At 39.7% G+C, this 15,996-nt stretch overlaps 1 protein-coding gene across 2 annotated transcripts in view; it reads right to left on the reverse strand.

Annotated features, from left to right (window-relative positions):
- NSF (N-ethylmaleimide sensitive factor, vesicle fusing ATPase) overlaps positions 1-15,996 on the reverse strand; it is a 146,211-nt gene that overhangs the window by 16,727 nt on the left and 113,488 nt on the right. For both annotated transcript variants that reach the window (XM_042914712.1, XM_042914711.1), the window contains exons 16-17: positions 13,736-13,802; positions 11,590-11,669 (exon numbers count right to left, since the gene is read on the reverse strand). In XM_042914712.1, the coding sequence (XP_042770646.1) occupies positions 11,590-11,669; positions 13,736-13,802 (147 nt within the window). The remainder of the gene's footprint in view (positions 1-11,589; positions 11,670-13,735; positions 13,803-15,996) is intronic.

Below are 15,996 nucleotides of genomic sequence, written 5' to 3' on the forward strand. Positions count from 1 at the left end.
AGAACACAGACAAGAACCAAGATATAAGCAAAAATACTCTAACTTCTGGGACCAAAACAAAACAAAACAAAACAAAGTGAGGTTCAAGTGACTCCGTGCTGCCAGTGCCAATTTATCCACTAGACACAGTGGGCACAGCGGCCACAGGGCCCATAAAACTTTGAAGGGCCCACAAAAATATTCAAAAAAAAATTTTTTTTTTTTTTTTACATTCGAAGAAACAAAGAACTTTCAGGTCAAAGAAAAAAAACTTTTTTTACCATTTTATTTTTCAGTAATCTCTATACCCAATGTGGGGCTCAAACTCACAACCCTAAGCTGAAGAGTCACATGCTCTACCAACTGAGCCAGCCAGGCACCCCAGTAAAATGTTTTCAATACCAACAGTTGGAAAATAAAATACTGAACTTTTGTAATGAAGGAAGGGGCCCAGGTATAGTCACAGGAAAGCTCCTTCAGCTCTTGTGGCCTGGTTACCCTTACTTTATAAAACAACTCATGAGTCCTTGCGGTTGCCTTTTTTTAGTGCACAGCTGACCAGAAGCAGCAAATTAGAGAAGTGGGAACCATCAGAGGCAGGGCGCCTGACATAATTCAATGGGATTTAGAAACAGCTAACAGTAAAACCATTAAGAAACATGAAGAACAAGGAAAGGTACCAAAAAATAAAAACAAAACAAAACAGGGCACACTGGACCCATTTAATGACTACATGGGCAGTCTTATACATTCCAATAGTTCTTGCTGTTACTCGTGGTATTACTGACTCATGTGATTATGATTTGTAATGATGATCCTTATTCTTTACCATACTGTTTATTATACTTTGCTTCAGACACCAAACAGGTATGTAACAATTTTTTTCTCTTAAAAAAAGGCTAAAGTGGGGTACCTGAATGGCTTGGTTGGTTAATCGTCTGATTCTTGATTTCGGCTCAGGACATGATCTCTCAGTTCGTGGGATCGAGACGCACATCAGGCTCAACACTGACAGTGCGGAGCCTGCTTGGGATTCTCCTTCTCTCTCTCTCTCCTAACCACCCTTGCTCACATGCTCTCTCTCTCTCAAAACAAATGAATAAACTTTAAAAAAAAGGCTAAAGTATAACAATTGATATTTACAGAAGTTAAGCTTTAGCCATTTGGAAAAAAATAAAGCTTTTCATTTCTTATGAATTCCTATTCCTCTCTCCAGTGAAACTGAATATGCTATATGAAGCCTGAGATAAGTAATTGTACACAAAACATATCCTTAAATTTCCAAGTGTCAGTTAGTGTGTAAATAATAAAAATTTGCTAATTCTTGCATAGACACATCCTTCGCTGTCTCTCCCCATCGCTTCACAGCTGGAATTCCTTAGCAAGGCACAATGGCCCTGATAAATCTCCCTTCTACTCATCTTTCAAGACCAAGATCAAGAACTATTTGTGAAACATTTGCAGATTCTCTCAGGAAAACTGACTGTGCTTTCCTTTATATTCCACTGGAACCCACATAACTTACAAAAATTAACTAGATACATCATGTGTACACATCTTTCTCCCTCACTGGATACTGACATGGACACCCGTCAGCCTCGATTAGAAAAAGAGTACCCCTCCTAGGGGGATGAATTAGAAAGAAGCATGCCCCTACCCTAGGCCCATTCCCCAAAGCCCCAGCACCTTGTATGAGCAACTCTCAGGGTTAAGGCTGCCAGACAAAGCCCCAGGTATGCCCCAAACAAGTATATCTCATGCAGTGCTTGATATCTTTCTGAAATTCAAATTTACCTGGACGTCCTTTATTCTTGTCTACTAAATCCAGCAACCCTACTCAGGGCAGATGCAGCCCCACACCAGGGTGGATGGCTTAGTGAGCACAGTGTGGGCTGAATGTTAACCCTCAATTGTCACTTGACCTTGTACACAAACTGCACAACTGAACAGGTGGCCCTGGATTTGAAACTCTTTGAGGGCAGGTACAGTGTAGTGGCTCACTCATCCTTGTATTTCTACAGGTTGGAACAAATGTTTATGAAATGCACATCCTAGTGAAAGCATACATCCTGTGAAGTAATATTTCAAACCTGGCATGTCGAAAGAAATATTTTTGGATGGAAAAAAAACTTTCCATCTCCCTTCCGTGGAACGTAATACAACTGTCACTGTCTATCTTAGTCAACCTTGGTCACATTGGTATTCCTGCATCGTAAGCTCTGACTGGAAGCAAAACACTGAGCGGTATGCCAGGTGGGTGTCCAAGGTCAACTGTGAGAGCCATGAGGCACCCTCACACTTGTCCTCTCAGAGACACAGGTGTCTTATACACCAGACCTTAAACCAGCCTTAAAAGAAAAAAAACAAGGTGGGGTGCCTGGGTGGCTCAGTTGGTTAAGCGTCTGACTTCAGCTCAGGTCATGATCTCACGGTTTGTGGGTTCGAGCCCCGTGTTGGGCTCTGTGCTGACAGCTCAGAGCCTGGAGCCTGCTTCAGATTCTGTGTCTCCCTCTCTCTCTCTGCCCCTCCCCAGCTTGCACTGTCTGTCTGTCTCTCTCCCTCTCTCAAAAATAAATAATACATTAAAAAAATTTTTTTTAAGAAAAAACAAGGTTAAAAAAAGTTGCATGTAGACGAGCTTAGAGACAAAGGTACATTCATTTAAGTGTTAGTTAAATGGCACATCAGTTGGAAAGATTGGAATTAAAGAGTTTTGACAGTTATATGCTGCTAGTTACAAATGAAAAAGAGCATACACATTTTTTTCCTGATTATGAATAAATGCATAGTGTTGAAATTTATAAAATATAGGAAATAAAGTAGAAAAAAATCACCTATAATCCTATCATCTAGGATAGAGTGGGTACTTTTCAGATGGAAAAATAATAGAACTTCCTTTGATTGCATTCTTTTAAAAATCACCCTTTTTGCGTATGTTTTAAAATGAACATCATCTTACAGAATAAGAGATGTATTAAAATATTGGAAGGATGAGCTCAAACGCTATTTTGGCTGGTAGGGGTATGCGTTCAGAAAGTTGAGGGGCCACTGAGACAAGGCAATCACAATAAACAATTTCGGCACACCTCCCCCGGTGCTTTCTCCTTCACGACTGAAACCACACTCGAGAGTAACTGAGGATTAAGTGAAAGGTGATTTGACAGTTATGTAGGAAGTTTCTGACCTAAGCCCAGTTAATACAGATAACGGGTCACTAGCTGGGTGGCCAGAATTTTCCATCTGACTGCTGTCACCTGGTGTCTCTCCCTGTCCTCCCTTCCCATTTTTGTTCCTCTTATTCTGGAAACTGCCCCCTTCTTCCACTCGCTCCGGGGCTAAGTAAGGCAGGCAGGGGCTGTAGGAGCAAGATGGCGGGCAGCTACGGGCCAAGAAAGCCGCTATGCTCTTTCTTGCCAGCATTTCTAGGGCTGGTTTCTTCAGCAGCAGCCACGTGGAGCCCAACTCCTTTGACATGGGTGGGTTGCTTTGTCGGTTTTATGTATTTTTTGTGTCAGGAAAGACAGGGTCAGAGTTTTCTTTGAGGTGAATAATACACTAACAACTGAGCTGTGCTTTGCGGTTTACAGAGAACTACAATAAACATTTATCATATTTCATTCTCACATCCTCAACCTCAGTATTATTATTGCTCCGATTCTAGAAAAGTGAACACTGAAGCTCAGAAGTGACTGGGTTCTAATTCAAGTCTCTGAATTCTAACTCCTGTGGTCTTATTTACACTGCCAATGCCAGTTCTGTGTGTAGTTAACGCCCACCACCTTCAAAATAGCCATTCAGTGAATATTATCATCCACATAGCCTAAATAGGGGAAGGAAGGAAGGAAGGAAGGAAGGAAGGAAGGAAGGAAGGAAGGCAGGCAAGCAAAGCAAAGCAAAGCAAAGCAAAGCAAAGCAAAGCAAAGGTGGGACTGTCTGGGGCCTTTCCTGTGGAAGCACTCTCTCCATTCCCCAGTGTGAGGTATAAGGAGGGCTGTCAAGAGGAAGATGTGGTTATAGACCAAGGAGTGATTTAAAAAGATCAAGACCTCGTTCCATCTATATCCCAATAACTATCAGGAATATTGATGGATTGTTCTGGACCTTTTGTAAGGTTCCCCTTAGTGGCTCTTCTCACCCAACATTGTCATGCCAGGTAGTAAGTAGAAAGCCCTAGGAAATCCCCAAAGATCAGTGTGCTTGTTTTAGGGACAAGAAGGTAGAAGAGACTCTGTGAAACACTGTTTTGTTCCACCTTGAGTTGGGAGAAAAGGGAGCTTTAGTCACAAGCAACAGGCGACTGCAGGGAAAGAGCCAGTATGTGGGCCAGTCCCTGGAGGCTGAGGATAAATGTAATAGGCAGTGTCCGTGGGGACCTCACAATGGCCAGAAGCCCTAGTCCTCCGTCTACTCCTTCCCAGCTGAGCCCTGACATTCCCGTCTCTATTTCATTCTTCCTTTTATAACAGGGGTCTTTAATTCCCAGACCAGAGCACTTAGGAAGCTTCTAATTCCAGCAAATGGGAGATAGGGAAGTAGGGGGTACTTGTTTTTTCCCCAGTACTGCACGTGAGGCAAGTTGTGCCTGGGCACTCCAAGTTGGAACCCTGAACTCACTCTCCATGAAAATCTGCTACAGAAAAATGGCTGCATTCTTTAGTTTTCCTGTCTTACAAGCTACAAAGATTCTGTGGACTATCTAAAGGTACCTCTATTCTTAAAACAAAACAAAACAAAAAAACAACAACCAGAAGATGTATTTCTAGTTCCATACAATAGTCTTCACAAAATACTAGACCCTCTAAGAACTTTGAAACAGCAACAAAACAGGAACAAACAGTATCTGAGATGTCAACCCTGGAGCCCCAACTAATGGGCATATTCAAAACAAGGACAGACATTCATTCCCTTTTTGAAGATGTTAGGAGAAGACTCTATAAGTCAATTCTTTACAAATGGCATGCTCTGTGGACAACAAAACATTCCTACTTTTCAGTAACTCCATGCTTTTTATAATAAAGCATTAGTACCTTCTATCTGCGTAGTCCACAGGTTTACAGAGGACTTCACTATACATTATACTCTACACTAGGTGGCCCTCATTGGGGTAAGTAAAGCAGGGAGAATTACCTCCATTGCACAGATGAAGAAATAAACAAAGATATTAAGGGACTAGCTCAAAGTTGACTGAGCTAAGACTCCAACTTAGGTTTTCTGACTCCGACACAAAGAGGAAGTTCTGCAGAGGGGGTCGTCATAACAAGGTTCATGGCACCGTGGAATACTATGGTACTAAAATCAACACTTTCCTAACACCGATGTCATGTCACAATAATATATTTAAGGTGATGGGGCTAGACCTGAAGACATTCTGGCAGTGAGAGGCTATTGTCTCGACACCATTAGCAGTTTCCTGCTGATTAAACTTTAGATACTTAATTTTGAGTTAGCTGAAAATACTGTATATGTTTTATAATTTTTGTATTCATTAATGCCTATCATAGATGTGCTCTACCAAAAACCAAAACAAAATCCCGATTTTGAGAAACACGTATTTTAATGTGTCTGTTTTAATTTATTTATTAACTTGATTTGATTTATTTTTAAGTAGGTTCCACACCCAACGTGGGGCTTGAACTCATGACCCTGAGATCAAGACTCGTATGCTCTATGCTCTACCGACTGAGCCAGCCAGGCGCCCCTGAAAACATGGTTTTATTCAGCAGATATCTGTAGCAACGCTTTATGAAAGGACTCGCCAAATGTCTTTCACTGTAATTTATGTACTTAAAATCATTCTACATACATATGTACTATATGTATATTCGATTTAAGCAAAGTATAGGCAATTTTATAAAATACAGTAGCCATTTAATATCACTGACTTAATAAATGGAAAAACTGGGCCACTAAGTTGTCAACCATCATACAGCTTTTCTTCAACAAAGAAGTCCAAAGCACGAGTCACCACATCGGTGATTACAATGATGTGTCTGGCAAAATGACTACACCTCTTTCCTAAAGTGGTTATACATCTTACTGAGTCATATTGTAGTCATTAGCCAGAGTTAATTCTGAACAGATAGATGGGGAGATACTCATGTTGGGGCCTGCACGATTTGGAGTCTCTTCCATTATCTGCTTATTTTGCTGAAGAAACCCAAAGCCTGAAGAGTTGCTTAATGTTACCAAGACTTCCTAATACCATGTCTGAAGTAAGACCGCGCTCAGATGTCGTGTAAGGATTACACGAAAGGCAATCTTGTCTAGAGACCGGTGATGTCAAAACGAAATCCACAGGACACACAAATAACGCCCGCTCGAGTTCCCACCAGCAGCTCTCAACAGTTTCTTACTGGTTTACACGCGATGCCTGTCCCAGCTCTAAATCCTCCTTCTTTCGTATTCGGTAACATCCCCAAGTGCCAGAGCAGGGAGGGAGTTATTTTTACCTTCAACAACTTTGTATTTTAACTAAAACTCTAATAACAACCATGAGGTCTGAATTCTACTTCAGTAATATTGCTATGAATTTGGAGTGATCTTCTCTTACAGGAGTTCACCGTTGCCAAAGAGTTTTCCAACCGGTATGCCGCGAACAGGTTAAGGGTGGACTCAGATGTCAGTTCTCGTCAGCCCTGGGGAAGGCTGGGTGGCCTTGGGGTGGCTGCATCCACTGACCCACGGGCCTCCTCAGATGTGACCATTTTCTCTATGCCACTACATGAAAAAGGTTGGGCAGCACCGGAACTCACAGAGGCATGGTTCTCCATAGATTACAAGGCCATTCTGGTAGACACAGATGCCGTCTTCCAAACTGATTCCCCCCAAATGTCAAGTAAACTGAGCACTGAAGCAGTCAGGTTAATGGGCTTAACTACTCCCGCACTTGAGGAAACTGGGAAGTCCTGTCATTTTACAGCTTGAGGAGTTCCTCTGCAGGCACTTGATTTTGTCTCTCGAAAGGAAGAAAAGGTGCCAGAAGAGATCTGTGAGGAAAATAATAAAGCCGTCGGTGCTGCAGGTTGCGGGAAGATTTACCTGGCCTTACGGCTTTGCTACTGCTTCTTCCTCGACATTAAGACTAAGGCCTTTCATCCTCCTGATCTTGAAAAGCACATTCCCCTCAACTTCCATAAATCCGCAGAACCTGAAAAGAGCCCCAGTGTCACCGAGTAAAAGAGGCGGCTTTAGGAATCTCACTGGAAGGAGGGGTGTCTTCAAGCCTCTCACTGCTAAGCCGGACATTTCCTAACACTGGACAAATTGTACATCCAGCTCAGGGAGGGTGAACTGCAGTGGTCTTTTACCCTCCGAGCCAATTGTTAGCTTTTCACGGGAATCAGCAGGGAAGCACATGTGAAGCCTCTGTGGTGCCGGTGAGCGCCCCCGTGCCTTGTGTGACTCTGCATGTAGATGAAGCAGGCCGGGGGCTTTCTGAGCCACGGCCGCTGAGTTCTCAGAGCAGCGCTTTTCTCCGGCGTGGCTCCCTGCTGGGACAGCCCTTTTCAGTCCTCTACCCCCCCTCGATCTCTTCTCCTGCACAACACAGGGAAACTTGATTGAAATAAAGACCTAGGGAACATGTTTTATTTTCTCCTGTTCAATCCATTTTAGAAAAGCTTTTAATTGGTTTTAAAAAGATGCTAAACAAAATGTGATGATGTTTTTCAGTCTTCATGAACTACAGATACCACTTTTTATACTTTCAAAGGGCTAATAAATCAATCATGAAATTAACTCTCCAGCTAAATTTAAAGCAAACCCACTGAATACCGGGTTCATTAAAAATCTATGCATTTACTTAGAAAAATTTAAAATTCAAAGAAAATTATCCTGGTAACTGAAATCTGACTTGAATTTTTAGTCCTACACTGAAAATCCAAGACCAAAGCAATCACAAAGGGGAAAAAAGAAGGCTTGTGAACCAGTTTTAATAAGCCAATTTACAACGAGGAGGGGTGTGGGGGGAGGGGAGGAGGAGAAAAGAGAATATCTTGATACATAACAACATAGTGCCCCTGAAGGGATTCTTTTATTTGAGCATGTGCACACATGCACACATAATTTTTCTACGTGAAAGCTGGAATCACAACAAATGCGATATTAAGAATTCTGTGGCTGATATGATTACTATATTGTATACATGTACAGTTCCTCTTTTTAAAGAAAAATGCCTTCAACTTTTCTGTTTTGACAGTGATACAAATAACTAAGAGTTTTCTACCGCCCTAGGTGGCTCTGCGACCCTCAGATTCATGCGCTTTTAATATTTAACTGAAAACACCTGAAAACCCTACATGGCTGACGGTCCGTCCAGTGGAGTGAATGCTTCCACTGTAGAAAGACGAATCTTCTCGACACCGGACCACAGCCTGAAATTTTTCCCTGAATTCTCCTGAGAGAATATAAACTGACTTAAAAAGCAAGGTGGTGCAGAGACAGCATATTTTCATTTTGTCAAATGTATGCCAACTAGAAATACTGGACACAGTAACTTCTTCTGCCACTGGTTCACGTAAGCAGCAGGCCACCATCTATCAGGCCGGGTCAGAGTCACCCAATCCTGATTCAGGACGGGCTGGTATTCCTTAAAAGAGAATCCCTGCCATTTCCAATCACTAAGGCGACCAGAACTATCTTTGACTTCTTACATATTCCTATACCCTTCCTTTGCGGCCCTTAGATAAATTAGTTCTACATCCCTTTTGAATGATCCAATCCCTGTTTCTAAGACTTCCCCCAAGCCGGACCATGTACTTTGGATGCTCACTTCTTGCTTCTAGCTCCCCCATAACCCTCCTTTCATCAATTAGGTAGCTTCAGCAACCGCTTTTTTTAAGTGCCTCTTTTATTGAGATGTAAGTCACATAACACACAAGTCGCTGAGGTAAAGTGTACAATTCGATGGTTTTTAGGGTTTTTTGCAGATATGTGCAACCATCACCATGATCAATTTTAGAACATGTGAAACACCCCGAGAAACCCCATACCCGTTAGCAGTCACCTCTCATTCTCCCTATCCACCCCTCTCAGTCCTAGGCAACCATGAGTCTGTTTTCTGATTCTACAGATTTGCCAATCCTGGACATGTCATACAGACGGTGTCAAACAGTATGTGGTCTTTTGTGACTGGCTTCTTTTGGTTAGCATGTTTTCGAGGTTCATCCATGTGACAGCACGTGTCAGGACGTCATTCCTTTTTATTGCTGAATGATATTCCACTGTATCCATATACCATATAGCACATTTTATCTGTGAACATCTAGGTTGTGTCCGCTCTTTGGCTATTATGGATAACGTTGCTATGAGCGTATCTACAAGCTTTCATGTGGACATAATATTTTCATTTCTTTGGGGTGTATACCTAAATTGTTGCGTCGTAGGGTATCTCTCACCTTTTGAGGAACTAGACCCAAAGGCTGCACAATTTTTATACTCCTATCAGCAGTGTATAAGGGTTCCAATTCCTCCAAAGGCACAGCAACACTTGTTACTATCTGACTTTCTGGCTGTAGCCATCCTGGTAGGTATGAAGTGGTATCTCACTAAGGCTCTGATTTTCATTTCCCTGATGGCTAAGGATGCTGAGTATCTTTTCATGTGCTTATTGGTCATTTGAAATTTATTTATTTTTGAATGTTTTCACTTTAATCATACCTCGACAAATATACATTACTGTACAAAATAAAATACTTAAGCCCACCAAAATGAGGGGACACGCAAAAAATACCTTTAGAAGTAAGTTATCTAGGGGCACATGGGTGGCTCAGTCAGTTGAGCAGCTGACTCTTTTTTTTTTTTTGGTTCAGGTCATGACCTCACAGTTCTCGAGTTCAAATCCTGCATTGGACTCTGCACTGACAGTGTGGAGTCTGCTTGGGATTCTCTCTGTCCCTCTCTCTCTGTCCCTCCCTCGCTCTCTTTCTCTCTCTCAGAAAAAGTAAATAAACTTTAAAAAAAGTTAAAAAGAAAAGAAGTTATCTATGTTTTTTGTTGAATAAGTTATTCATGAAGTACATCTGTATAAACCTGTACCAGATGTTAAGATTTAAAAACATTAGATAATGTTCCTTTCCTCAAGAATTTTACAATTATTTTTATAAAATGGAAAGTTATTACTAAGTCTTTAAAGTGTTGTCTTTTTTTTTTAATATGTCCTATTTTATTTCTACTGGGATCTATTTTGGATTACAAATAATAATTTGTATTCTCAACTAAGGTAGGTCTCTCTTTTTAAATGAATGTGTTTAACAGTGTAAAGGACAAGCGGTTTAAAAAATACCATTAAAAAATTATTCTTCCTTCTCCTAAAAACTGAATAAGATACACATTTAAATGCCTGGAGAGTCTCCCAATCTAGCAATTTTTAAATGCTATTTCATAAGAAAGGATTCTTTTTGTAGGTGATATACATGGTGATTCGGGGATGTATCCTTTGTCAGCAATTTTAGCTGTATCTATTTACATACTTATTGAAGGAATCAGAAAAGGGAAAAATATACTCACTTCTCTACCTTTACTATGAGCTAAAACTTCAATTACTGGGAATGATAGTTTATGGAAAAATGATTACAAAATCCTTACAGTCCATGTACGTGGTAAATTTTCAAGGTTGTTGTACCTTCTGTTTCTTTTAACTATTCTAGAAGTACAAAAAAACAAAAAATCTTAGAAAATCAAGACAAGTCAATCACTTAGTTCTGACACACACACACACACACACACACACACACACACACACACATACACACTTTTAACTGTTAAATTAAAAAGTAGATTCACCAACTTAACATTAAATATTTTCCATGTAACTTAGTTAGAATCTCTAACTTCAAATACCAGATTCCCATACAGACATTAAGATGTTTTTCAACTTACTGCTTAACCCCTTTGTATCTGCTTTTGTCTGGCATTTCTTCAAGGTCACAGTATATAAAATCAGTCAAGAGAATTTGGGTCTTGTGTCATAGCCAAACATGCTCTGGAAGCCTCTACATAATTAACATATTTAACCAACCCTTGTAGATTAGTTTTAAATGTGTTAAGTTATCAAAATCACCAGTCTCCAATAGCAGCATCAGTAAAAATACAACCACATGAACAAAGATCCTGGCTACAAACTCCCTACTCAAAAGTGCCACATGACACAAGAGAAACAATTCAAGCTTAACTGTAAAAATTTTTAAAAAGAAAAGAAGAAAAATCTGCCTATGGGAAATGAATTTTCCCAAATACAAATTCTTAGGAAAACCTAGGAAATGATAAATGAAACAAACGGAAACATGCATTTAATCCCTCCTACACGAATATCATAGTCTTTCAAGGGAGAGGGAGGCAGGGAGGGATGTGTAATATGGGGGGGAATTTATAGAACAACAAGAACAGAACACCAATCGAAACTAGGATTTTGAGATCTTCAGAAAAGGACACTTCTCTGTTAAGAAAATCATTTACCTTCAAATCGAAGGCCAAACCAGAGGATTTTGCAAAAGCCCCTCTACAACAGAATTTTATATGTTTATGGTCGCTTGCTTATTTGCCAGCTCATTCGCACCATTATGTGCAGTCTACTGGAAAAACTCTGTGAAAGGTTCCTTATATTATTTTTACCTGAGGAGGTGCCTTTTTCAGTAACACGAGAAGAGCCTGTAATACCAGATTAGAAAATCGAGGGCCAATGGGGACATAATCTGGAAGAGAAATATTGCTCTGTTTTAGGGATTCAATACATATATGCACATATTCCAAACATTCAGATTTTTCTGCATTGAGAATAAACACAGCCCCAAGTAACTGTCAGGCAACTAATGATAATTAGAAAAAAATATCTCCAATAACTTAAATGCTTAAAACATTATGTAAGAACTCTCACCCATACATTTTTTTAAAAAAGCTTCTAAATATCCATTTTGAGTTCAGGTAGACATTTTTTTTTTTTTTTAAAATATTCAGAGACATTCTTTTTAAGGGAGAAGAAAAAACCCCAGATATATTTACTAAGCATTTCCAGAAAATTACCACAAACCACAGTAGTATAGTAAGCCTGCAGCAACAAAACATACCAGAAAACGGGTAGCGGGGGGCTGGGGGGGGGGGGGGGAGATGGCAAATAATAACGTAAGTAAGATACTTCAAAATGACTGAAATGATGATAGAGCCACTAAGACTGGTCCTCAGATGGGGAAGAACAGAGAACTTTCTACAACTTTCTGTTAAACTTCTACTAATCTTTCAAGATTCAGCATGAATGCTACCTCCTCAGCTTTCTCTGTATTGTGCTTAGAACGACCTTCAGGCATTAGCCCTCTGAAGTCAAAAGTGATCTTTCCCTTTTCTGAATATCCAGAACATATGGCACATTCTACTTTGCATTCGTTTTCCCCAATATATCTTATAGCGACGGCATCTTATTTTTTGAGACCCTACTAATTTTAGCCCGTAGTAAGGGCTCAGCTTACTTGTCGAATAAATGAACAAACAAGTACAGATAATAACTATTCATACAAGTGAAAATATACTCAGAGGGCACACATTCCTGACACAGTAGTGTTGCTATGACCACACATCTCAATTGTGTTTAGATAAAGGAATTTACACAGAGCTATGAGTTTGTGCTTAAAAGCTTTTAAAGAAATAATCCTATAAACTGGGCCGAAATGTATCAAAAATAGCAGACCAAAACCCCAGGGTCACTAAATAAAACTACCAAATTAAGAAGACCTCAGATACACCTTTATATATAAAGGTATGTCTTTGCTTTATAACAAACATTGCCTTAAGAAACAAGAAAATAAATAACAGAGGGCTAAAGCAAGTCTTAAAATCATGAGGAAAATTTGGTAAGTACAGTTTTGCTGGAATCATTACTACACTATTTTGGATGGCTTGAGAAGGGATTACTCAGGTGTTGGGTAGTACCTTAAGAAGTTTATGAAGTCACCATGTGGGTTCCATTTCAGTACAGTTATCACAGCATCCTGAGTGACTATTATAATGCACTTATTCCAGATTTATCTAATATTTGCAATGAAATAAAATGTAAGAAACAACACTTTTCTGGCATTTACTGGGGGATTACTACACCTTATGAACTGTGTGCAGGGACTGTCTTATTCATTTCTGTATCCTGTAGGAGAGCATTTAAGCAAAGGAGATGTTTACTCAATATTCTTAAGAATTACTATAGAACTATAGAACACTTTTAACTTTCAGAATGTTTTCAACATATTTATCCTATTTTTGTCTTCACGATTACTCCATGGGATGAGTGAGGAAGGAGACACTGTCTCTGTTTTATAAGAACGGACACTGAGGTACAAGGCACTCGGAGCTTATCCCCAAGTGTTATTTCACCCCATTCATATGCCCCTCCTCCCTTACTTAGTTCTGTCAAAGTTCCTAAATGGAAACTCTGGGGTACGGATGGGCAACTCAGAGGTACCAAACAGCAAATATATCCATCAATGGAAATTACTAACCGCTTATTATGGGCAGGGAACTCTGTGGAAGAAACAAAATAATATGAGGTATGGGCCCTTATGGGAAAGCAGTTGACAATGGAGTTATGGTCATAAGGCATATTTAACATGAAAACCATCACTGACTTCGCATATAAGAACATAGTTCTTTGTAAGACAAAGAAAAGTAATTCTATTGCTCTATAGTTTACAGATACCCATTATTTTTCTCTTGTAATTTGCAAGACATTAGTGTAATGTGGCAAAGATAGTACAATGGCAAAAGTTATGTGACTCACCAAGCAGTCTCTCAATGTCATCTACAACCACACAACTAAGCTGGGATTTGTATGCATCATCAAAGATCTGGAAGAAAGCAAAACCATTTATTATCTCGCTGCTCTCCATAATTATGACAATATCCACAAAGATAAAATTTACTTAATTCTTGAGCAATGCCTAAACAAAGCACAGTATAACACCAATATTTCAGACTCTACTACATTAGAATTTAACAGACAATAGGATTTTAAAACTAAGAGTTCTTGCCATTTAAAAATGAGGAAATTGAGGCCCAAAGCAGTTAAATGACTTGCTCAAGATGACACAACTGGATCACAGCTGAGCAAGAAGTAGGGTGACGCTATTTTCAGCCCCACGAGCTGGATGTGTCACACACAGGCATGCTGAGGAATGCTGGTCATTAATCAACTGGCAAATCTCATCAAATTATCACAACGGTCTCTCCTATGTCAGGAGCATGACTTCAGTGTTGTGACTCAAGAGCTAGACGGAGCCACAAGGGATGCGTAGAATAAAACTAAGTGTCATTTTATTATCTATAAGAGTTGTGGCCCTGGCTAAGCAAGAATAACACTGAAAGAATCCTGTTCACTCAAATCAGACCATGGTCTGATGGTTAAAATGTTTACAGAAGAGTTAAAGTTGGTTATAAAGGATCAGATAGATGTATCTTCAGAACCAGACAAAAGATAACAGTACATTGTCTTAAGGCAGTGAAAGAAATGCAAATTAAAGCAAGCAGTAAAGGAAATCGTTATATCCTCACAAGGATGTAGCAATTTCAAGCCAGACAGAAGATTTAATTTACATGTAAGTTGAATGTAAGTGCCCAAGGCCTTGAGACCTGGCTTTTCATAAATGTGGGCGTTCCTATTCTAGCGACTGTAACTGGGGTTCAGGGCATCTCACAGATGTCATCTGTAAGAAGTAATTCCTGCATCCCAGCCCGGTCCTTCTGGTTGGTAAATAACCTCAATGCACCAAGATGGTAGCCACCCCTCCACCCATCTTGCTTGGGGTAGAATATTCCTTAGTGGTTATCTTTTAACCATAGATAACTAAGTATTAGGTACAGAAACAAAGTAAATCAAAGCCTTCCATATTAATATTTTTCATATCAAATTTGAAGACAACTTGTGTATACTTGGTCTCTAAAGTAACAGTTAAGAACATTTACCGTATGAAGATCAGATTAGCCTTGCTAGTTCCATTTAAAATACACAATTGGATAATTCATTTTTATAAACTTTTACATTGGAAGGTAAGAGATAACTTAAATAGCCTTTCATATAATAAAGATAATCTAAGGCTCACCATACTTTTATTATTAGTTGTATTTTAACTTATCATTAAGTAAATATAATTACTTTGAAACTCAATGTTTTGTTAGACAAACAACTGAAGTACTTCAAAGAGAAAACAAAATACTTTAAATGGGTAAATACAATTTAAAATATTAAAAGAAATTTAGTTAAGTTGTAAAAGTCCCCTTTAAAGGAATTGCTAAATTTCACTAGACTTACAAATAGAATAAGAGATGTAACTGAACTTTTTTTAAAGTTTGTTTTCAGGAAGCCTTGGTGGCTCAGTCAGGTAAGCGTCTGACTTCAACTCAGGTCATGATCTCATGGTTCGTGGGCTCAAGCCCCATGTCGGACTCTGTACTGAAAGCTCGGAGCCTGGAACCTGCTTCAGATTCTGTGTCTCCCTCTCTCTCTCTGCCGCTCCCCTACTTGTGCTCTCTCTCTGTCTCTCAAAAATAAATAAACGTTAAAAAAAAGTTTGTTTTGTGTTGAAAAACTAGGTTTTAAATTACAAAATTTTAGTATGCTGACTTTTCTTTTTTTTAAAGTTAGCTTTGTTTGTTTAATAGAGAGTGTGAGCAGGAGAGGGGCAAAGAGAGAGAGAGAGAGAGAGAGAGAGAGAGAATATCCCAAGCAGGCTCTGTGCTGCCAGCGCAGAGCCCAATGCGGGGCTAGAACTCACAAACTGTGAGATCATGACCTGAGCCAAAATCAAGAGTTGGACGCTCAACCAGTCGACTAAGCCACCCAGGCACCCCGACTTTTCATTCTTTAAGCCTCAAATTAGCTCTACACGGTCATTTTTATGCTCAAAAGTCACCCTCGAAGATGTAAAACAAAAACCCTGGCAAAGTGGACAATCTAGATAGTAAGTTCCTCCCAGCATGCTATCTCTTCTTTAAGGTAGGAACTGTCTTCCTCAGTATTAGGTTTGCAATGTCTGACACGTCACT

Source organism: Panthera leo, chromosome E1 (genome assembly GCF_018350215.1).
Source record: "Panthera leo isolate Ple1 chromosome E1, P.leo_Ple1_pat1.1, whole genome shotgun sequence".
NCBI lineage: Eukaryota > Metazoa > Chordata > Mammalia > Carnivora > Felidae > Panthera > Panthera leo.